Below are 22354 nucleotides of genomic sequence, written 5' to 3'. Positions count from 1 at the left end.
TGGGGAGGGGCCATCACAAAGCCACTGCGCCGGTCCAGTTGGGCAGGAGAGCCTGAACTGGGCAGGGCCAGGAGCTCCTTGGTCAGAATCTGCCCAGGCGAGCCAGGTACAGCTCTCACAGAGCATCTGACACGGACCAACCCTGGACTGCTTGCTGGGCTGATCCCCCTCAGGTCTTTCAGGATCCCGTTTCGGAACCAAGCAGACCCCATGGTTCACAAGGCAGCACAGACCACTGGCCAGCAGCCAGTTTCGATCTCTAGTCTCAGTTTCCCCATCTGTAATGCAAATGGATTTAACTAGATTGCACTTTAGGTAGCTTCCTGTTCTGACATTCTGTGAATTCTTTTTATATTAGATTCCCATGGTGTCAGGCAAATGAAACCTCATGGACACATTTGGAAGTTCTGTCCAAAGGCACTGATTTGCTCTTCTTTGGGACGTGTGGGCAGTAATCTTATATAAATTGGAACAATCTCTGAAGAGGTCGGTTTGGCACTGTCAAGGTTTGGTTTGTGCGTTAACTTGGCTGAGCCACTGTGCCCAGATGTTTGACCAAACATTACTCTGGATGTTTCTATAAAGGTGTTTTTGAGATGAGATTAACATTTAAATCAGTGGACTTTAAACCAGAGAAAAGCAGTTCCCCTTTGTAATGTGGGTGGGCCTCATCCAATCAGTTGAAGGTCTTATTAGACCAAAGATGGACTCCCCCACCTCCTCCAAGCAAGGAATTCTGCCAGCAGACTGCCTTTGGACTGGATCTGAAACTCTTCCCTGGGTCTCCAGCCAGCCAGCCTACTCTACAGATTTTAGATTTACCAAGCCTCCACAATCCTGTGAGCCAATCCTTTAAAATAAATCAGTCCTCTCTCTCTCTGTCTCTCTCTCTCACACTCACACACACACACTGCTGGTTCTGTTCTCTGGAGAACACTAATACCCACACTATTTATCAAAATTGTAAATGCTGGTTATAACCCATCCACATATCAGAATATATTGTAGCCACAGAAAACGATGCAGTCCCTTTATGTACTGACATGGAAAGATCTCCAAGATATATTAACAATAATGTGTATAGTGTATAATCATCTGTGTAAACAACAAAAAAAGAGTAAAAACTAAAATTCGTATTGCTTACCTGTGGGGGAAAAACTCTCTGGAAGGATAACTAAGAAACTAACAGCAGGGGTTACCTGTTGGAGGAGGGCAGTGGGGGAACTGAGTAATGGGAGACAGGGCAGAGGGGCTTTTTGCTTTATTCCTTCTATATTCTTTGATACATGCACATATTCTTTGACCCAGCAATTCCACATCCATGTTTACCTTATAAATACACTCCCCCACATGTAAAATGGTATATAAAATTCAGTTGTAGCATCGTTCATAAGAAAATAAGAATGGAGGGACTTCCCTGGTGGCGCAGTGGTTAAGAATACACCTGCCAATGCAGGGGACACAGGTTCGAGCCCTGGTCCAAGAAGATCCCACATGCCGCGGAGCTACTAAGCCCGTGTGCACCTGTGCTCTACAGCCCACGAGCCACAACTACTGAGCCCGCACGCCTAGAGCCCATGCTCTGAAAAAAGAACAGCCACTGCAATGAGAAGGCCGTGCACCGCAACAGAGTAGCCCTCGCTTGCTGCAACTAGAGAAAGTGCACACACAGGAACGAAGACCCAATGCACTCAAAAATAAATAAATAAAATATATAAATTTATATATATAAAAAAAGAATGGAAACAACCCAAACACCCATCAGCAGGAAAGCGGTTAAATAAATCATCCATTTGTTCAAAAAATGAGGCTGCTCTCTCTGTTCTGATGTGGAATGATTTCCAAGTGGGAAAAAGTGAGGTGCAGGACACGGTGTGTACACAGTATGCTACCATTTGTGTGGGAAGAAAAGTCAAACTCAGTGCCTGTGTATTTGCAAATGCATGAACACAGAATAAACTCATGACAGGTGTTCCCTCTGGGGAGGGGAACTAGGTAAGTGGGGAGTGGGGCGGGAGAAGGAATTACTCTACAATGTATTTTTTGAATCATGGGCATGTATAATCTACTCAAAAGTTTGGAAAATTTCTGAGGGGAAGGGGAGAGGTAGGAGGAGGAGAACTTACGTGCCAGGGTGGTACTGAACACAAAGCATTCATCCACTCCGCTTTTTATGATGTTTTTAACCTCAGTTTTCCCTGAACTGATCTTACGAATTCCCACTTTGGACCACGGCAAATTTCACTGAAGACCCAGGGCCCTCACCAAAATCAAGAAGATAATTTTTTTTTTTTTTGCGGTACGCGGGCCTCTCACTGTTGTGGCCTCTCCCGTTGCGGAGCACAGGCTCCGGACGCGCAGGCTCAGCGGCCATGGCTCACGGGCCCAGCCGCTCCGCGGCATGTGGGATCCTCCCGGACCGGGGCACGAACCCCTGTCCCCTGCATCGGCAGGTGGACTCTCAACCACTGCGCCACCAGGGAAGCCCAGGAAGATAATTTTTGAAGATAAGAGCACTAGCTCTCTGAAAGGCAGGTGACTCTTTAATCCATGCATAGATACGACCAGATGCAGACCTGTTCTTCAGAACCTTTTTTATTCTTCTAACCACCAGAGAAGGTCAGCTTGAACCGAAACAAGCTGAAATCGCCTCAAAAGGCCCACCTCATTACACACAACAGGGCAAAACCTGAAGTGAAGCCTCAGTTTTTTTCAGAGCAGACCCAGCATGTATTCTTACACAGGTGTCCACTAAAGACTGATCAGCAAAGCACCACCACCACAAACTTACAAACTCCGCTGGGGGCTCCCCCGTGTGTCACTCACGGAGTCCACCTCTTCCTCAGCCATAAATAAGTCCTCGTTCTTTTGCGGGGGAAGGTCATCAGTGCGTATCTTGAGCGATAGACCATTTGTTTACTCTGGAACTTTGAAAGGGAGGTGACTCAACTTATTTCCTCCCCTGCATCTGAGATGCAATCGCTTCTCTGAATATCTAAACCGTGACCTGGGAGATAGGTCGTGGAGGGTCCCTCAACAAAGACTCTTCAGGACCAGCCTATCAGGCTCCTTAAGTACTTAATCCTTTGTTTTTCAGAAACCTTTGCACCTGGGCTCCCAAGAGGCAAGCAGGCCCAAAGGAGCGGCCACAGGCCTGGGAGCGAGCGGCCTCTCTGAGCAGTCACCGGGGAGGAGGAGGGGGCAGGGAGGGGGCGAGGTGGAGATGCAGGGGGACAGAAATCAGCTGAAACACTCCATGCTGGTTCTGACTCGCTCCATCTCGTGCAGGAAGCTGTAGAACTGAGGCAAGGTTAATTCTGGGGAGAGAAAATGCAGCTTCAGGTGAGTGTTTCCAACTCCACAGAATCATCCAAGAAAATGAATTTCCACCCGGAGACTTTCTTTTTCTTTTTTGGTTTAGTACCTCTAAGCAGTTCTTGACAGGTAATTGATCATAATAAAGAACTGAAGCCTTAAAAAAAAAAAAAAGAACTGAAGCCTTGAACATAGAAAGTTCTCAGCTCCACCAAAAAAAGGAAGGGGGGGATTTAAAATGGCATTAACTCCCCGGCACAAAGGGATGAAAAGGGGTCATTCAGGACAGTAGACGTGGCTCCTACAGCAAGAGCTTCTTGCGCTTCGATATTCGCCATTCCTACCTCACCCTTTCCCTTTTGCAAAAAGGTCTAAAAGTCTTCAAACTGTGGGGTCTCCAACCTGCTGATGGCTTATTATTTATGAGAGCAAAGGCAGCAGAATGGTGACTCCACAGCTTGGTTATGACTTTTTCTTCTGGAAAAATGATTGGTGGCGGGCTTCACAAGCCCAATGACTGAAGAAAACATGGGAAAAGGGAAAGAGCTCTAATGGGAATTTGGACTCACCTATGTATAAATTTTCAGTTTGATTTCCTTTCTTAACCACCAACTTTAACTGATCCAAAAAGGAAAAAGAGAAAGAAAACATTTAAATTAAAATGATGACAACTGGGCAAAGAAATTCCTGAAACCTGAACTGTCACGTAAACATCAAAGCATCCAGCATCTCACTTGAGAGTTACTAGGGAGCAGTCTGGATCGTCCACCACCAAAACCTCTAACAATTTCCGCGATTACATGAATAATCAAACTTTCAAGAATAATATCCCGATCCTATTAATCTGAAAGTAAGCGTGTTAGTGACTACATCTTTGGCTGACCACATTGCTCTGAGATACACAAGGCACTGGATATTAAAGAAACCCAATGTAGATTTAATACCAAGTCAAAAATCTCCCAATTTTCAGAGATCAGGAGAAGACTTACTTGTAAAAAAATACTTCCCACTTTTTCCAGTTCGCTGCTCCCAGACGTCACTGTGACACAAAAGAGAAAACCAGTAAGTGACTGATTGAGGACTCACCCTGAAGACCCCAATCTTGTAAGTTGTACAGCAGAAGCCATGTGGGGGCCAGTATGAGGACAGCAGAATGTGCTTTTCAGGAAGTGAACTTCTTGAGACCCGTGGATAGAAAGAGCTGCCGAATGTTGACAGCGACACAGAGAAGCAGGTGCTGGACCCAACAGTCTTGGGGGACCAAGGACACCTCTTCCCCAGCAAAGTCATCTGAAAGCCTCTGCCACCCAACCCTACATCACCCAAATGACCCAGGACTGGCTCTAACTAGTTACCTCCAAATGTCCACTCCATATCTATAAGCTGGTTAATCATCAGAGTCTGACCTATGGCCCATCGAGCAAGGGTAGGGGCATTCTGTTTCCACTGGAACAAAAGCAAAAAGCCAAAGTCATAACAATGGGAAAAAATCCCCCCTATTCATTCCGCCCCCAACACAGCATGTTTAGTCTTTACACAGACAGTGGTAAGCATGCAGAACGAAGGGCTCGGCCTATGTGCACAGATCTGGGGGCTGGGGGGAGTCAAGAGGGGCAGGAGACAATTTAAATGTTTTCTTTTATTCCAAGATTTAATCCAGGTTGGAACAAAAACTGTATGACATTTATATTCAGTCAAATCAGAGGGAAAAAATTAGAGTTGCACTGAATAGTGCTGTTTAAAAGCTACATGTCTGTCATTTGCATGAAACCAAATGAAAAACATTAAGCTGGGAGACGACACATGATGACTGACGGTTTTTCCTTAGTCAGCATTTTCCATTTGTTTCTTTTCATGAAATAAAAGCAAGTGATCTTAATTAACCTTGATTAGGAGGAATTATGATACCTTTTCAGAAAAGTAAGTGGCTTTCTCCTCACTGAGACCTATAAGAGAACAGAAGGAGACATGAACACAGTGAAGGGCTGCAGGGCCTGTCACCCTGAGCAGCCTTGGTGGTCACCTACCCAGAGTTATGAAATCAGCCCGGACCTGCTCAGCTGTGAGACTCTTCTTCAAGGCACCTAGGAGGGAGGGGAGAAATCAGTCAAAGAGGGCAAATCAATCAATCAGCTAGCAGTAAGTATTTAATGGGCACAACCTAAGTGACCAGGATGACAACAGGAATGAGCAGACTCAGCTCCATCTCAGTCCAGTCGGGGAGGAAGGAGCCCCCAAGACCCGGGAGAACGAGGCAGCACATTTTGGGGTTTTTTTGGTGCCACACACGTGTTGGCCCCTCCAGAAAGTATGGATGAGGTCAGAGCCAAAAGAAAAGACTGTATGGACTTGGGGATGGGGCACCTGATCTGAGGAAATAAGGCCACAGACTCCTGGAGCCAAGTGGGGGAGTTCAAGGTCAGACAGGGTGCAGGGGTAACAGCCCGGAGCTGCGCTGTGTGATCCGTAACCACTGAACATACGGGGCTCTTCTTATTTATTTTTCTGTTTTTGGCCGCACCACGAGGCTTGCAGGGATCTTGGTTCCCCAACCAGGGATGAAACCTGGGCCCTCGGCACTGAAAGCGCTAAGTCCTAACCACTGGACCGCCAGGGAATTCCCCTCTTTAACTTTTAATGAATTAAAATGAAAGAAAATGTACGATTCTGTTCCTCAGTGCTCAATAGCCACACGGGCCCAGGGGCCACAGCACTGGTCAGGGCAGATCACACACCGTTCCCACCTACATACTGGCCAGCCTGCCGCAGAAGATCAGCCCTCAGGAAGTAAACCCAGGTGGACTAAGCAGTTTGGCTTCTACAGTTCCCAAGTCACTTGCAGAGGGGAATATCAGGACCTCCCTTCAGGAGCCCTGGGAACCCCCCACCCCGTGGGAGCCGCTTTGTTCTGCCTGCAGCCTCCCAGTTCCTGAAAACAAACTGCTGCCAGCCATCCGGGCTTCTCAACGTTTAACCCGCAGGCTACAGCCTCGAGTCGCGATCTGGCAGCGGCTTTAAAATTTTCCACTTCTTAGTCTTCCAGAAGATGACTAATCAAAGAGTAAGAAGACATCCACCACCATCCAGGGAGGGCCCTGAAGTAACACCCTAAACCTGAGCCCCCGCCCCCATCGCACTCCAGAAAAACAATCCTAAAGGCTGTTGTCCCCTGCAAAATAAACCATGTCAACAAAGGGAGGAAATCTTTTATCTGCAAAATCAGACGGAGCAAGGAAACCACCGGGAAATAAAAAAGGCAAGACCCCAGGAAACCTTGGCCATAAAAGCTCTCCAAGAAGGCGGCTACATTCCAGACACTCCAAAGAACTCCTGGCTACCACGGGTGCTGCTCCTTAGTTTATATCCAGTTCAAATCCAATATTCTGTTTGATGATCCCAAAATACTCTGAAGTGGAGATTATTATTGTAACTTTTAATTTACCAGGAAGTTAAAGATCAGAATGATCAAGCTTTTGGGGGAGAAGATTTGGCAAATCCATAGTCAACGACTGCACTGCCAAGAACTCAACTGCAGCTATGCCCCCAAATACACTGAGATCTACGTGGGCAGCTCTTCAGCAACGTGGGCAGGAGAGATGAAATGTCAGTAACAGTACGTTGGTTTTGGTGCATCCACATAACCGCCTGGGCGCCGAGGTGATTTTGTTAAAACTTAAGTCAGACCATGTCTCCCCTCTGCTCAAAACCCTCTACTAGCTCCTGTTTCACTCATAGTAAAATCCAAAGCTCTCACAATGCCTGGCAGGATCTGGCCCTCTTTAGAACCCTATGCTCTCTCCCCTCGCTTAGCTCTTCTTGTAATTTGCTAGGCAGGTTCCTACCTCCAGGCATTTGCCCTTGCAGTTCCCTCTGCTGGGAACACACTTCCTCAAATACGTACATGCTCCCTCCCTCACTTCATTCTGGAATCTACTTGAATCGCATCTCCTCTGAAAGGATCCCTGACCATTCTTCAAGTATACTTTTCTGCATCACATTTATAACTACCCAACTTTATGTTACATATTTATTGTCCATTTTCCCACTAAAATGTCAGTTTGATGAGAACAAGGATGTGGTCCATTTTGCCTACTGCTGTGTCCCAAGCTCCTAAAAAAGTGCCTGGCACTGTTCATTGGTTGGCACTCAGTAAACACATACTGAATGAAAGGATCCATACAATGGAATACTATGCAACCTTTAAAAAGAATAAGGTAGCTCTTGATGTGCTATATTTGCAAAATATAATTTATATATTTTAATCTATATTTAAATTATTATAAATTATATAAATAAAAATATAAATTATATTTTAATCTATATTTAAATTATTATATATATAATTTAAATATAGATTATATTAAAATATAATCTATATTTGCAAAATATAATTGAAAGAAGAAAAGGAAAGGTAAGAACAGTCTGCACAGTGTAATCCCTTTTGCATAAATAAAGAAGTATATATTATCTATTCTTATTTCTAGCTTTAATTATATCCTTATCTTATAGCTAAGTAGACAGATGTGAGGCATATTTTTTCTGAACATATCCACAAAAAACTTAAGAGTGGAGATCTTTTGGGAAAGGGACTGGGCGGGACTTTTTCTTTGTGTCATTTAAAAATGTTCTAGCTGCACGCTGGTTTTTTTATGTGAAGACAGTAAAATTGTGAGCCATTTTTGTTTTCTTTCTTGTACTTTCTATAATTAAAAAAAAAATGTCCCCCACGCCAAGAAAAAAAAATTATATGAATTGCTCAGGGCCACAACAGCTGGCAAGTGGCAGAGAAAGTCGCTTACAGGCCAGAGGGTTCCCAAACCCAGGCTCTTTCCACTCCAGGTCATTCTGAGATGCTGTCGGGGAGGCGGTACCAGGCCACGCCTGGTACCTGACAACAGTGACTGACAACAGAGGCTACCAAGCTGCAGGGGCCAGAGCAAGCTCTCCGTCCTGATGTCACCTCATTACCTGGGGCAGGCAGGAGCCATACTTTAGAAATATACATGTGTATATATATATTTGCATTGTGCTAGGCCTCAAGCCCTTAGCTTCTTTTTCAGCTTTTTCCTTTGGTGATTCCTTTGTCCTAAGCGCAAGACAGGCCTGCAGCCTTGACCCTATGTCAGATAGAAAACTCTGAACTCCAGGCCTGGAGTCACCAGAACATGTCACTAGGGGAAATCTGAGAATGTCCTTTAAACACAGATAACCATCCGGGATGGTTTATAAAAGTCCTTGAGCTCCACTTTTCACTGGAACAGTTGCCTTAGGCAAACCCCCACTGCCATCAAATAGGACGGGTGACAAGACAGAAGTGTATGTGAGGATGAGGGTTTCAGGAAACAGTTGGAAAATTAGCAAACACTATTCTTCCAGCCAAAATCTATGTAAGTTTATTCAGTATAATAAGGGAAGCCCAAGCAACAGAACTAAGCCTTGGTGAAGAGCCCTGGAGGAGGAAGCAGATGGGAGAGCACAGTGAGCCCCATTCATTCAGTCATTACTGACCCTGAAGGCTGACCAGCTGAATCCACCCCTGAGAGGTTCATGGGGAAACAGAGGTCACGGTCACTGTACACAGATGTACCTGGACCCTGGAATACATCAATGAACTGAACAGGCAACAATCTCTGTTCTCCTGAGGCTCACAATCTTTTGGGAGGAGAAAGACCAAAACAATAATGTAACAAGTAGGTAAGCCATATAGAGTGTTATTGAAAAGTGCCACAGAGAAAAGTAACAGAGCAGGGTAAGGTCAGGAACCCTGGGGAACTTAGTTCAACATCTGATTAAATACCATTTGTGACTATTGTTCAGTGCTGATTATTCCTTTTTTGGCCCAGCCAGCCAGACTCCTTTAGGAGTGGGGAAAGGGAGTTATCACCTTTTCTTAAAAAACAACCAGTTACTGAGTACCCACAAGGGCCAGATATCTTACAATGTATTAAAGTAAAAACCACTTAAATTATGGCCCTACTGTGAAGTTATCTGTAATCTTTTCTAGGAGACAACTCATGATGATAGTGACAATCAATCATCGTACCAGCGGCAGTGTAGCTACCACTCATGATTGAAGCAAGCGCTTTACGTTTATCTTTCTCCATTTTTGGGGAAGAAATGTTTTTTTTAATTTTAATTTTTAAATTATTTTATTTTAATTTTTTTGGCTGCGCCACACACCTTGTGGGATCTTAGTTCCCCGACCAAGGACTGAACCTGGCCCTGGAAGTGAAAGCGTGAGTCCTAACCACTAGACTGCCATCTTGCTCCATTCTTGCAACAACGTATGAGCTACTAGTATTAGCTCCATTTTATTCCTGAAGAAACTGATTGTCAGAGTGGTTAAGTGATGTGGCTCAAGGTCTCAGAGCTGTGAAGGAGCCACAGTGACAAGTGAGCACACAAGGGCCACCTAGGAACCGAATGCAAGGTGGGGCCCTATTGGGATCCTGATGAGAACGCCACTTACAAATAAAATGTACGAGACAATGGGGAAGTCTGAACACTGACTGCATATTTTAATTTTAGATACGATAATTGCACAGCGACTTGATAAGGGGGAAAAAGTCCTTTATCTTTTAGAGATACATAACTAGGAACTGAATGAACTGAATGAAACGATATGATATCTGAGATTTGTTTAAAAATAGTCCAGTTTGGAGAGCAATGAGGAGAATTAGTGGGGCACAGATGAAGCAATTCATCCATGGGATGATAAAGGTTGATCTCAGGTGCTTTTAAGAATTACATACTAAAAAAAAAAACAAAAAACAGAATTACATACTAAGTAGTAAAAGAAAAACATTAAAAACAACAACAAAAAAGCCCAAACCAAAAACCCCACAAGCTTTGAGCTAATCAAGGGAGGTTCTAGCAGCAGCTTTTCCACTGTAAGATCTTAAGTAAGTCACTTCCCCTCTCTAGGGCTCTGTTTCTTTATCTCCAAGACAAAGATCAGACTAGATCAGCACTTTACAAAGCTTTTACTTGACCCTCCCCCTGCCCCCCTCCCCCCATCCAAAAGAAGAAGAGGTCCATGGTTAACTGTTTCACAGATACTGGTTAAGCAGGTTGCTTTACTGCAGGACTTTTCGGAGCCTGAGATATGTTAATGTGTGTGTGAATCTCCAAGATTCCAAGGCTGGGGGGTGCGGGGACAGTATTTTATGACCCTGTCTGGCCACTGAAGTCTTTTCTGGATGAAAACACCAATCTGGGGAAGACTGATCTGGAGAGTTCTCGAGGTCCTTTCAGCTCTAACAAGGCTGCACTTCAACAGTGAGGTCTTACTGCACAAGCAGGACCAGGATGAGAGAAGGGGAAGAGAATGAAGGCCTTACACTTCAGACTAGATTGGGGAAGGCCTTGAATGCCAAGTTAAGGACTACAGAATTTATTATGCAAAATAAACAGCTGAGAGGAACAGCAGGGTCCAAGGATCCAAGTTGTACTATACTCCAGGGCAAACTGGAATCTGGGATGGGGGAACAGAAGCGGAGATGTTGCTGCCGTAACAAGGCATGAAGGGCTAAGAACTTGTTCTGGGATGGCAGCCTTTGGGACTGAAAAGAAAATGGCACATTGGGAATTCCCTGGCGGTGCAGTGGTCAGGGCTCCATGCTCTCACTGCCGAGGGCCCGGGTTCAATCTGTGGTTGGGGAACTAAAATCCCACAAGCCGTGCAGTGCAGAAAAAAAAAAAAAAAAGGAAAAGAAAATGGCACATCAGGCCAAGGGATGAGGAAGAGGCCAAGAGACTTACAAGCTACCTCAGGTGCTTAGGAGATGCTCTGGAAGAAATGGAGAATTCAAGCAGAAAAACTCTGCAGGAAGAGAAAAGTCAGATTGCATGAGAACAAAAAGAAGAGTAAAAGAAATTCTTGAGAGCTACTGAGAAGTACAGCAAACCTGAGACTTCGATTCTAGAACTTGAAAAGCTTGAAAAGCTTTGGGACATTAAATAGTCAAGAGGTGAATTCAGATCCTCTCCATTAGATGAAGGAAGGAACGTTTTACCTGATGATCTGATATCGAGGCAAAGGACTGAAATTAACTGAACAATCAATAAATAATGTTGAAGTTCGGCAAGCACTGTACTAACTCATTTATTCCTAATGCCAACACCATAGACTGCTCTTATTATTCCGTTTTTCAGATGAGAAACTGAGGCGCCAAGAGGCTGATTTGTCCAAGGCCAAATAGCTACATTAGGTGACATGACCAAGACTCAAATCCAAGTGAGCTTGCAAAGCCCATCCCTGGAACTCAGCATACCTCAGTGTTCTCTGCATCTATAGAAAGCAGTCTGCTATAAACACTGATAATCAATCCTGTTTGAAGAATATACACCCAGCATCCCCTGGGAGGATCACAGGGTCTCCCAAGTTCAGCTCAACTCACCTAGCATGTACTAAAAGCTCCTGCTCTATGTCTTCACTTTACTTGTGACTGTGGCTTAGGAAAGTAGTACAGACATGCCCCTGACGTCAAAGAACTGTCTGTTAGGGCCACGAGACAGACACACACAAAACAGCACGATCAACAGAAAACAAAATGATTACAGTCCAAAATGAGAGCTTCAGATAAAAGAACCTATCTCGGTTGTTGAGAGGAAGGGGAGCTCACCACGGACTGAAATGGTTTGGGAAGACTTTCTGAAAGAGGTAGAACAGAGGCCGGAGTGCTAGGATTAGGAGGGATTAAGACAGTCTGGCAGGATGGAATGTGGTGGGGAGCAGAGGTGAGAAGGACAGGAATGAATGGAGGCAGGGACACCAGACAGAGATCTCCTGAAAAACCAGTATCCACAACAGCTCACAGGTTTCCCCATTCCTACAGGTGTAGGCTAGACAATGAGAATAAAGAGAATAAGTACTCCTGGTTCTGCACTCTGGGCACCTGTCCTACGAAATGCTCACATAAGTTGAGAACATAGATTTCTAAGGACGTTCACTGCGATATTGTTTCTAAGAGTGAAGAGTCAGAACTAAAATGTCCAGCAACAGGAAATGGATTAACTGAAAGATACATTCAGTCCAAGGTACACTGCAGTCATCAGAAGAATGAAGTTGATGTGGAGAGATCTCCTTGATGTACTAGGTATGAAAAAATGCAAGCCGCAGAGCAATTCTATGGTTTATTACCATTTTATATATAAAAATATAAAAAGATATACACTGGACTTCCCTGGTGGCACAGTGGTTAAGAATCTGCCTGCCAATGCAGGGGTCACGGATTTGAGCCCTGGTTCGGGAAGATCCTACATGGTTCAGAGCGGCTAAGCCCGTGCACCACAACTACTGAGCCTGCACTCTAGAGCCTGCGAGCCACAACTACTGAGCCTGCATGCCACAACTACTGAAGCCCACATGCCTAGAGCCCATGCTCCACAACAAGAGAAGCCACTGCAATGAGAAGCCCGCGCACCGCAACGAAAAGTAGCCCCTGCTTGCTGCAACTAGAGGAAGCCTGCACACAGCAACAAAGACCCAAAGCAGACAAAAATAAATAAATAAAATTAAAAAAAAAAAAAAGGATATACACCAAAATTATACTCTGATTATTCCTAGAGACAAGAGTGGGATGAGAGTAAAAGGGGATTTTCCCTTTGACTCTCCAGAGCTCTGCAGTTTTAAGTTTATAATGAAAATTTATTCCTGTGTTAAAAGGACTGCAAGTTCCCATCCCGCCTTGTGGTTCTCATTCTTTAACCTGCCATGAGGGCAAAGAATGCAAGAACTGCACAAACAGAGGATCATAAAATTTCACAGCTGGAAACCTCAGGGATGTTCTGATCACAAGACACGGCAAAGGAAAGGATCTGCACTAAGATATAACAGAAGGCCCAACAGGAACAAACAAATCAAGCACCCAACTTTTAATGCACCTTTGCGCTGAGATCTTGGGAAGATCAGCTTATTACTGATTTTTAAAATATGCAAACTGGGGATGCTGTTTTATCTCTTCTCAGCCCGGCTGACATTTATTCATTCCTTAAGACTGGGCTCAAAGGTCATGTCTCTCTTTAAATAAAATTAACTTTTAATTAAATTGCCAAATTAATTCTTACAACTTTTTAGACAAGACATAGCTAAAAATAAACAATTAAAACAACCTGCAGTCCTACTACCCAGATAGAGCCACAGTTAACTTTTTTTTTAAAGCAAAAATAGGATGGTGGCAGACAGTATTAAACAGAATACTGTGAAAGGTTTTCCATATCATTACATTTTCCTCAACAGCATCTTTTTAAATTACTACATAAGTTGAAAAATAAGAACAACCTTTTGCTGAGGTACTGTGCTAAGCATTTTATTTACGTTATCTTCATTAATCTTCAAAACAACTCCATGCGCACACCAAAAACAAGCTTAGATGGAGGGGAACAACTGCTGGGGGACGGTTGTTGCTAGGGGTTGAAAGAGATCAGGTACTTAGCCAAAGTCACACTGCTTATCAAGGCCCAGACTCCCACTCAGGTCCTACTAACTCAAACTGAATTCTTGACCACCGTGATGCTCCCCTCTAACAATGGACCTCAACTCGTTACACCAATTTCCAGCTGCTGGGTAATTTGATTGCTTCTAATTTTTCTCTGTCATAAACAGTGCTACTATGGACAGCCCTACAGCTCAACCTTTGTGATCATCTCCCTTCTGACTAGAAACTTTCTCTGATTGCTCTAAGGCAAACCCTGCTTCTCAAACTATCTGCAGCAAAAGACCTATCTTTTAAATTTTTCAATCCATCATGGACTGATATTTTTGTAAAATACAATGAAAATTAATTCCTAGAACTATGAAATGAAAAAACACATACAAAATATACGGCCCAAATGGTTACAATGGTCAATTACATGTTTATGTATTATTTTACCACAGTTTAAAAAAAGCCCCATTTTAAAAAATTAACAGACTGAAGAGACTTCGTCAAATTGTCATAAAAGTTTCTAAATTCTTACTCTCAGTTTCTGCACCTATCACGCAGAGGACCAGATAAGTCTGGGCATGGAAGCTGGGATGCAGACCACAGTTATACTCTCCTATGCCTATCTGTTTACCTGGCTTCCCTTCCTAGACTGCAGTCCCGCCCATGTCTGGTTCACTACCAAACGCTCTGGCTCAGTGCAGAGCACACTTGCCAACTCGGTGGATTGAGGGAATGTTCAAGCAATGTCTCTGGCCTTGGCTGCCGGGAGAGGCTACTCACCATTTGGAACCAGGAGAAGGCTCTTCACGATGCTTCTGAGGGGCCCGAGACTGATCTGGTTGGTGGTGGCAAATTCAGAGAGCTGAGCCAGAAACCTTTCCACCTGCAGAGAGGGGACAACACAAACCAGGCCGTCACTTTCTAAGCATCTCAGGACTGTAGGCCCACACTCGGGAACGCTCCTTAACACAAGATACTTTACCTCTTTTGGCTCAGTTAGGAAGTGGAAGAGTACTTCCGTCAGGGCTGAGAACTTCTGTGAAGAGAACACAGAACATCAGTAAAATTCTACTCCTGGGTCAGTGTTCCCACATCCCATCCTACTACAGCCCCTTAAGAGAGAAGAGGAACACACAGATGTTGATACCTGTTTTGATCATCTTAAAGTTACAAACATTCATAATTTGAAAATATGTAAGCACACCAATGTTCACTGCAGCACTATTTACAATAGCCAAGATGCGCAAGCAACCTAAGCGTCCGTCAACAGATGAATGGATAAGGAAGATGTGGTACGTATATACGATAGAATATTACCCAGCCATAAAAAGAATGAAATCTTGCCATTGGTAACAACATGGATGGATGTAGAAGGTATTATGCTAAGTGAAATAAGTCAGAGAAAGACAAATACCATATGATCTCACTTTTATGTGGAATCTGAAAAACAAAACAAACAAAAACAGACTCACAGATACAGAGGGGAGAGGGGTGGGGTATGAAGTGGGCTAAGGGGATTAAGGGGTACAAACTTCCAGTTACAAAATAAGTTAGCCACAGGGATGTAATATACAGCATAAGGAATATGGTGAATAATACTGTAATAAGTTTGTATGGTGACAGATGGTTACTAGACTTACGGTGATCATTTCATAATGTATATAAATGTCAAATCACTGTGTAGTACACCTGAAACTAACATAATATTGTATGTCAACTATATTTCAATTAAAAAAAAGTTACAAATATTCACAATACCCACCACCAGTGTCAATCTATCTGTAACACTATATTGTCTGAAAAACTCATATATCTTATTGGGATACTTAGGAGATACATATTGAGAGATGGTGAGTGTATGCACACATGTTCACACAGACATCTCAACGGTCTAAATACCACCCCTCCAACACCTCCCCCCACACAGGACCCGAAAGGGAAAATCACTGGAACATTCATAGCAGTTACTTTTTTTTCTTTTCTCTTTTTGTTTATACTTTCATATACTTATTATTCAAACATGTCAATTCAAATATATAATTTTCACCCTCACAAATGGTAACATATTATATGAACTTTTTCTCTACCTTGCTTTTGAAAGCAGTTACTTCTCTGTGGCAAGATTTTAGATGATTTTTATTTTCTTCTGTTTTGTCTATCCATGTTTTCTGGGTTTCCTTCTCCCACAATAAACATCTTGTTGAGTATATGACAAAACAGTAAAGTTTAACGTGTTATTATACACTGTCTTAGAAGAGTCTTATTCTTTTGTGCATGTGAACCTCTTTATCAGTACCGTATTATTAAGAACTGAATAGATGTGTGTCCCCAAATTCATATGTTGAAGTCCTAACACCAAACACAGGGTATTACTGTATTTGGAGAGAGGGGCTGCGAGGAGGTGACAAAGGTTAAATGAGGTCATAAGGGTGGGGCGCTACTCGCATAGGGCTGGTGCCCTTGTAAGCAGAGGAAGATACCCCAGAGCTCTCTCTGTGAGGCACAGGTCATGAAGACACGGCGTGAAGGCAAGCCAGGAAGAGAGCTCTCACCAGGAACTGAATCTGGTGGCACCCTGATCTTGGAATCACCAGCCTCCAGAACTGTGAGAAATAAATCTCTGCTGTTCAAGCTGCCCAGTCTGTGGTATTTTGTTATAGCAGCCCAAGCAGACTGAGACACATGTCATTACTTTCCCATGTTCCCTCCCAATGGACACAGTGTGTGTGGCATAGTGGGGAAAATCAACACACAAGCGTTTAAAAGACCCAGATGTGAATCATTGTTCTGCTGACCACCCATTGTGACCCTGGGCAAGTCACTCAGCCTCACTGTGATTCAGTCCTCATTGGGAAAATGAAGGTAATAGTACATAGCTTCCAGAACAGTACTAATTGGCACATGCAAAGCCTCCAGTACAGCGCCAGGCTAGAGGCTAAACCAAGGGCAGCAATTACCACAGCTACAATTAAAGTCACTATGCCAATAGAGACACCTTCCTGAAGCAAGATAACATTTAAACAAACATTAGATACTTCAGCTCAGAGCCCCCAAAGCTATACGTGTAATATGACTGTCAAATGCATCTGCCCTTTTTCCCATGACACTAAACTCCACGTAAACCCCTGGCAAGGCTCTGTATTATTTTATTCTAAAATGTATTCTATTTTAAAATATAAAACTAGAGTTTGAAAATATAAAATATATGCAGAAGGTTTTAAAAAGACCCAGCTAACATAAAAGAATATAAAATAAAATGTCTTGCTCCCTCCCTGCCCCCTCCCACCTTAGTCACACTCCCCAGGGTAGTTACTGCTAACACCTCTGTGGCCTTCCCATCATTTTATTTTCATTTAATTTCTTTTAAATACAAATGGGATCATACGGAACCCAATCCCTGCACCTCACCTTTTTTTCACTCAATTACATCTTAGAGATCAATCATGTCAGCAGATAATAAATCTACCCAGTTCTTTTAACAACTGCATGACATTCAACTGGTAAAGACTTAGCATAATTTATTTCCCTAGAAATGAACATTAGTGGGTGTGTTTGTTGGTGTTATGTAAACGATGCTGCAATGAATATCCTCCCACATATTTCTTTGTGACATGTATGTCTATAAGATATATTCTTGGGAATTCCCAGGAGGTCCAACGGTTAGGACTCTGAGCTTTCACTACCGAGGGCCCAGCTTCAATCCCTGGTCAGGAAACTAAGATCCTACAAACCTCACGGTGCGGTAAAAAAAAAAAAGATATATTCTTAAAATGCACCCTAGGTCAAAAGGATATATGCATTTTTTATGTTGAGGTGTAGTTCAAGTACAACATTATGTAAGTTCCAGGTGTACAACACAGTAATTCATAATTTTTAAAGGTTAGATTCCATTTATAGTTTTTATAAAATATTGGCTATATTTCCTGTGTTGTACAATATATCCTTATAGCTTATTTATTTATTTTTATTTTTGGCTGTGTTGGGTCTTCATTGCTGTGCACAGGCTTTCTCTAGTTGCGATGAGCGGAGGCTACTCTTCGTTGCAGTGCGCGGGCTTCTCATTGTCGTGGCTTCTCTTGTTGCAGAGCACGGGCTCTAGGCGTGCAGGCTTCAGTAGCTGTGGCATGTGGGCTCAGTAGTTGTGGCTTGCGGGCTCTAGAGCTCAGGCTCAGTAGTTGTGGCGCACAGGCTCGAACCCGTGTCCCTTGCATTGGCAGGCAGATTCTTAACCACTGCGCCACCAGGGAAGCCCTTTATAGTTTATTAATTTTTTACATAATGGTTTGTACCTCTTAATCCCCTCCCCCCTCCCCACTGGGAACCACTAGTTTATTCTCTAAGATATATGCATTTTAAATTCTGAGAAAATATTGCCAAATTGCCTTGCACAGAAGTTGCACAGATTTACACTCCCACCACCCAACGGCATAGAGGTGTCTGCTTTCTCAAAACTTCATGGATATTCCATGGGAACACTTTAACCAATGCTGGTCCAGGGGCTGTTTTTCTGCAGTATTTGTGATATTGGGTATCAGCCTTGCCCAAATGCTGATATAGTGAAAACAAGAACAGTCAAGACTGGCTTGAGAATGTGTCCTCAAACTGTGTTTTCCTCTATTTCTTTCATTTCTATTTTTATTTTATTTATTTATTTTTTTTTGCTGCAGATCTGTGGAACTGTCAGATCTTTGGCAAACCGTGTTTGCTATGCCACCTGGGGCCTTTTAAAAAATGGGGTGACTGAGAAGGCCTCCAGTTGCTTTTCCATTTCCAGGCCTCAGCCTAGCACTCAGGCTCGGGCTCCTTGGGTGGTCTCATCCCAGCCTCTCAAGAGGGGCCTCAAGCTACTGTGGTCTTGTAGGCTGTTACCGACCCCCATCCCTATCTCCACTCTTCCAAAACCTCCTTATCCTCAAAGCCCTGCCAAGATACCAGGACACTCCCAACAAGAAAGGGACCTACCCAAATTCTTAAGTTCTGAGGCTCCCTCTTGGAACCTCACCTGGGGGCACTTAGAATTTTCAATCTTGATAAGGAACACAAACCTGTCTTAACAGAGAAGGTTCCTCCTCCAGCTTTGTATGGTAAACTACACCTTAATTATTGTAAGTGCACAGTAAGTATTTGTTGAATAAATCTTCCCTAAACACTTTCCCCATTCTTTGCCTTTGTACCTGCATAGCTGTCTCTCCCTGGAATGCTCACCTGCTCATGAATAGCCATGAAATCAAAATCTTAACTACTCTTACCAGTTAAACATATTGAAAAGATTCTCAAGATCATTCCAGATGAGAAATGCAAATCAGCAAAACAAGGAGATACCAATTTTTCACTTATCAGATCTTCAAACTAATAGTCTGATGACACCAGTGTTGGTGAAAGTAACAGACATGCTTGCACACTGTTGAGAAGATAAACTGGGGCAACCTTTCTGGACTGTAACTTAGCAAAATCCATATCTACTTTTTTTTAAACAATCAGACCCTTTGACCTAGTAATTCCACCGCAAGAAGTATACCCTTCAGAGATATTCTAAAAAGTAAACCCAGACACACACAAAGCAGTTTGTTGACAGCATTGTTCTTAAAAATAAAAAACTGAAAGCAACTTAAGTGTCTATTAATAGGGGACTGGTTAAATTATGTTAGATCTGTTTCAAGGAATATCACACTCCCTTTTGTGTAAAAAAAGTTTTGAAAGGATACCCATACATACGATGGCAGATTGCAGATTTTTTTTTCTATAAAGTTACATGAGAAACTATCAAAATGATTTCTGGAGACAAGAGAAATAGGTGTTTTTTAATTTTATACCTTTGAATACTGTCTGAATTTTCTGTGTGTGTTGCTAGGTGAGAGACTGTAGACCATTTGTTTTCTTCTTTATATTTTTCTGAATATCCTCTCATAACCACTCTAAAAGTGATTTTTTTTTTTTTAGTGATTATGTTACCTAGGACTGTCCACGGCATCAGAGAGCACATGCAGATCCACTCAGTGCTGTATCATGTCTCCATTTTCTGACCTGCCCCAGCAGATCACAACTTCCCCAGCACAAGAGGCCTCATTCATCAAGCCTTTGTAAATCTCACTGGGTTTAGTGGCTATTTGGTGCACAGTAGGCATTCAGATAAATACCCACCGAACAAGCAATAAATGGTGATGCCAACGTTAATACAATGATTATTTTTCTCCTTGAGGCCTGGGCCTCCGACTTCAAAGTAAGTTCAGCTAACAGAGTGGCTACTCAGAGAAGTTTGATCACCCAAGTAAAGGGGGAAAAATGGCCCAAAGGACTCTGGTAAGTTGCTCATCAGGAAAAAGCTTTCTGTATTAAAAACAAAGGTAAAGGTTTAAAGTGCGTTTCAAGGTTAGAAAATGAGTCCAGCTCTGACCTTAAAGGAGGTGGATTATCTTTAGAATACCAAGTTGGAGGTAACCTTAGAGATCATACAATCCAGAAGCTTTAAAAAAAGTTTTTTAGCAGCAGAATCTTTTTTATTCTCCAAATGGAAATCTTTCAGAAAGCCCCAATACATAAACAAGTAAAAGCTAAACTACCTGATTGGGGAGATCACCTACAAAGCTCTATTCTAGTGTGTTTAATTCCCCAGGATCCGAAGTCAGGTGTCCGGTCCTGAATTCCTGGCTCCACCACTTCCTGGTTGACCGCCCTTAATCAGGTCAATTGATTTCCCTGAACCATTTTTTTTATCTGTGAAATGGCAATGGTAATAGTACCTGACTCCTAGGGTGGTTGCAAGAACTCGGTGACTTAATACACATAAAAGCACTTAGAACTGGGCTGTAAAATACAGTGGCTGCCGGCCATGTGTGGCTACTGAGCACTTGAAAAAGGCTAATTTCAGATGCGCTTTAAAATACACACTAGAATCAGAAACCTCAGTACCAAAAAGCGAAATATCTCACTGATATATTTTATGTGGGTTACACATTGAAATGATAATATTCTGATATAGTGGATTACAGAAAACACATTATATTCATTTCCTGTTTCTTTTGAATTTTTAAATGTGGCTGCTAGAAAATGTAAAAGTAGACCTGAGGCTTGCAGTTCATTTTCCTTGGACACTGAAGCCGTAGAACATGACTGGCATTACAATTAGTGTTACTTCATGAGAAAACAGTAAGTTGTGAGGATGCTGAGATGAAAGACAGGGGCCCCACCTCCTGGGAAGTTACAACCCAGTGGGGGAAATAAATGCACCTTTGCTGTGGTGGTGAGAAGTGACATTTTAACTTGCTTAATTTGTCTGACTTAGTGGTATGAAAGGGACATCCCAACCAGCACAGGAGCAGGAAGACGTCAAGGTTGACTGGAGGGCACCTGCAGCCTGAATAGTGAGAAAAAGCCTTTGCCAGCTCCACTACCATCAAGGAACCGCCCTCTACTGTGTAGGGTACATGGTTTCTTTCCTTGGGGACTACCAGTATCTCCCTTAATTGGGGCGGATGGGAGTGGCGACGAGGACAGGATGTCATCGCTTGCCCACAGAGCCATTCTGGCCTGGCCATCACCTACACACACATCCCACCCCCTGATGACCTGCCCCCACTCCAGGCTCCTTCAGCCTCCTCGAGATGCTAAGACCCCCCTGGCTAAGTCTCCCTAAGATCCCCGGCCTTCCTACAAAATGTCTCAGTCCCTCGCCTGGCCCACCAAATTCCACGGCTCCCCCAAACTCCATCAGCCTCCCAAGGCCCTTAGTCTGTTACTTCGGTTATCCCAACTCCCTTCGGCCTCATCAAGACCCCCCTCAGCCCCCCTTCCAGGACCCTGCAAACTCTCCTGGTTCCCAGGACTCCCAGAAGTCCCCCAGTCCCATTTCTGGGTCCCCGAGATCCCCCTGGGATCCCTCAGCTTGGCCTTAGGCCTCCCGAGATCCTTCGGCCCTCAAAACTGGCCTGAGACCCCAATTCCCCTCAGCCCCTCCCCGAATGCCCCGCTACCGCCACAAAGCACAGCGGGCGGCTGCGGCCTAAACCGCCATTCCCTCCGGGGCCCCCGCCCGGATCCCGCGCCGCGGTCGCCCGGCCCACCTGCGCGCCCAGCTGGTTCAGCTGCTGCATGTCGCCGCCCACGGCCTCGGGCACGGGGTCCTGCGTGCAGTGCAGGCGGCCCATGGCGTCCGCTCGGCGCCGCAGACCCCCAGCTCCCGCGCCTCCCCAGACTTCCTCCTTCGCGCCGCCGGCCTCGCCGCGCTTCCGCAGCCGCACTTTCGCCACGGGCCGCAGCCGCCGCCGAGCTCCTCTCAGACCGGTTCCGGGTGCGCCCTCACGAGCCGCTGACGCGCGCGGACCCCGGGTGGGGCGGGGCAGGGGCGCCCTCGCGGAGCCCTGGTGCCCGCGACCGCTATGCCCCGTCCAGGGCGCTGAGCAGCACAGCGGTGAAACGCGGGATTCCCTGCGTGATCTCCCCCTGGGCTCAGAGCTTGGCCTCTCGGAACCGGCTTCACTATCCGTAAAATGATCCCGGGGGTGGCGCCTTAAATGCGCTCACCCTCTTAAAATGTTTAGAAGATAGCCTGGCACACTGGAGGTCCTCAACCAATGGCTAGCTGCTATCCTTAACATCGTTACTATGCATCAGAA

At 44.2% G+C, this 22354-nt stretch overlaps 1 protein-coding gene across 1 annotated transcript; it reads right to left on the bottom strand.

Annotated features, from left to right (window-relative positions):
* Positions 1 to 2270: 2270 nt before the first annotated feature.
* COMMD7 (COMM domain containing 7) lies at positions 2271 to 22081 on the bottom strand. Its single transcript, XM_079943647.1, has 9 exons — positions 21803 to 22081; positions 14725 to 14778; positions 14523 to 14625; positions 5343 to 5399; positions 5224 to 5261; positions 4671 to 4761; positions 4305 to 4354; positions 3885 to 3933; positions 2271 to 3317 (listed from the first exon to the last, which is right to left on the bottom strand). Exons 1-9 carry the CDS (start codon positions 21884 to 21886, stop codon positions 3241 to 3243), a joined length of 603 nt encoding a protein of 200 aa, XP_079799773.1. The 5' UTR covers positions 21887 to 22081; the 3' UTR covers positions 2271 to 3240.
* Between the last annotated feature and the right edge of the window lie 273 nt (positions 22082 to 22354).

This window comes from Stenella coeruleoalba (assembly GCF_951394435.1).
Source record: "Stenella coeruleoalba genome assembly, chromosome: 15".
Classification (NCBI taxonomy): domain Eukaryota; kingdom Metazoa; phylum Chordata; class Mammalia; order Artiodactyla; family Delphinidae; genus Stenella; species Stenella coeruleoalba.
Note: the sequence above shows the minus strand (reverse complement) of the source record. Positions and strands in the feature narration are given on the sequence as shown.

What these genes read in the sequence shown, in the direction of transcription:
- COMMD7 (XM_079943647.1), bottom strand. Translation starts at nt 21,886, where the DNA reads ATGGGCCGCCTGCACTGCACGCAGGACCCCGTGCCCGAGGCCGTGGGC. An exon ending in TGAACCAGCTGGGCGCGCAG is followed by an intron (nt 14,779 to 21,802) that starts GTGGGCCGGGCG and finishes TTCTCTTCACAG; the next exon opens with AAGTTCTCAGCCCTGACGGA. An exon ending in TATGGAGTGGACATTTGGAG is followed by an intron (nt 4,355 to 4,670) that starts GTAACTAGTTAG and finishes TTTGTGTCACAG; the next exon opens with TGACGTCTGGGAGCAGCGAA.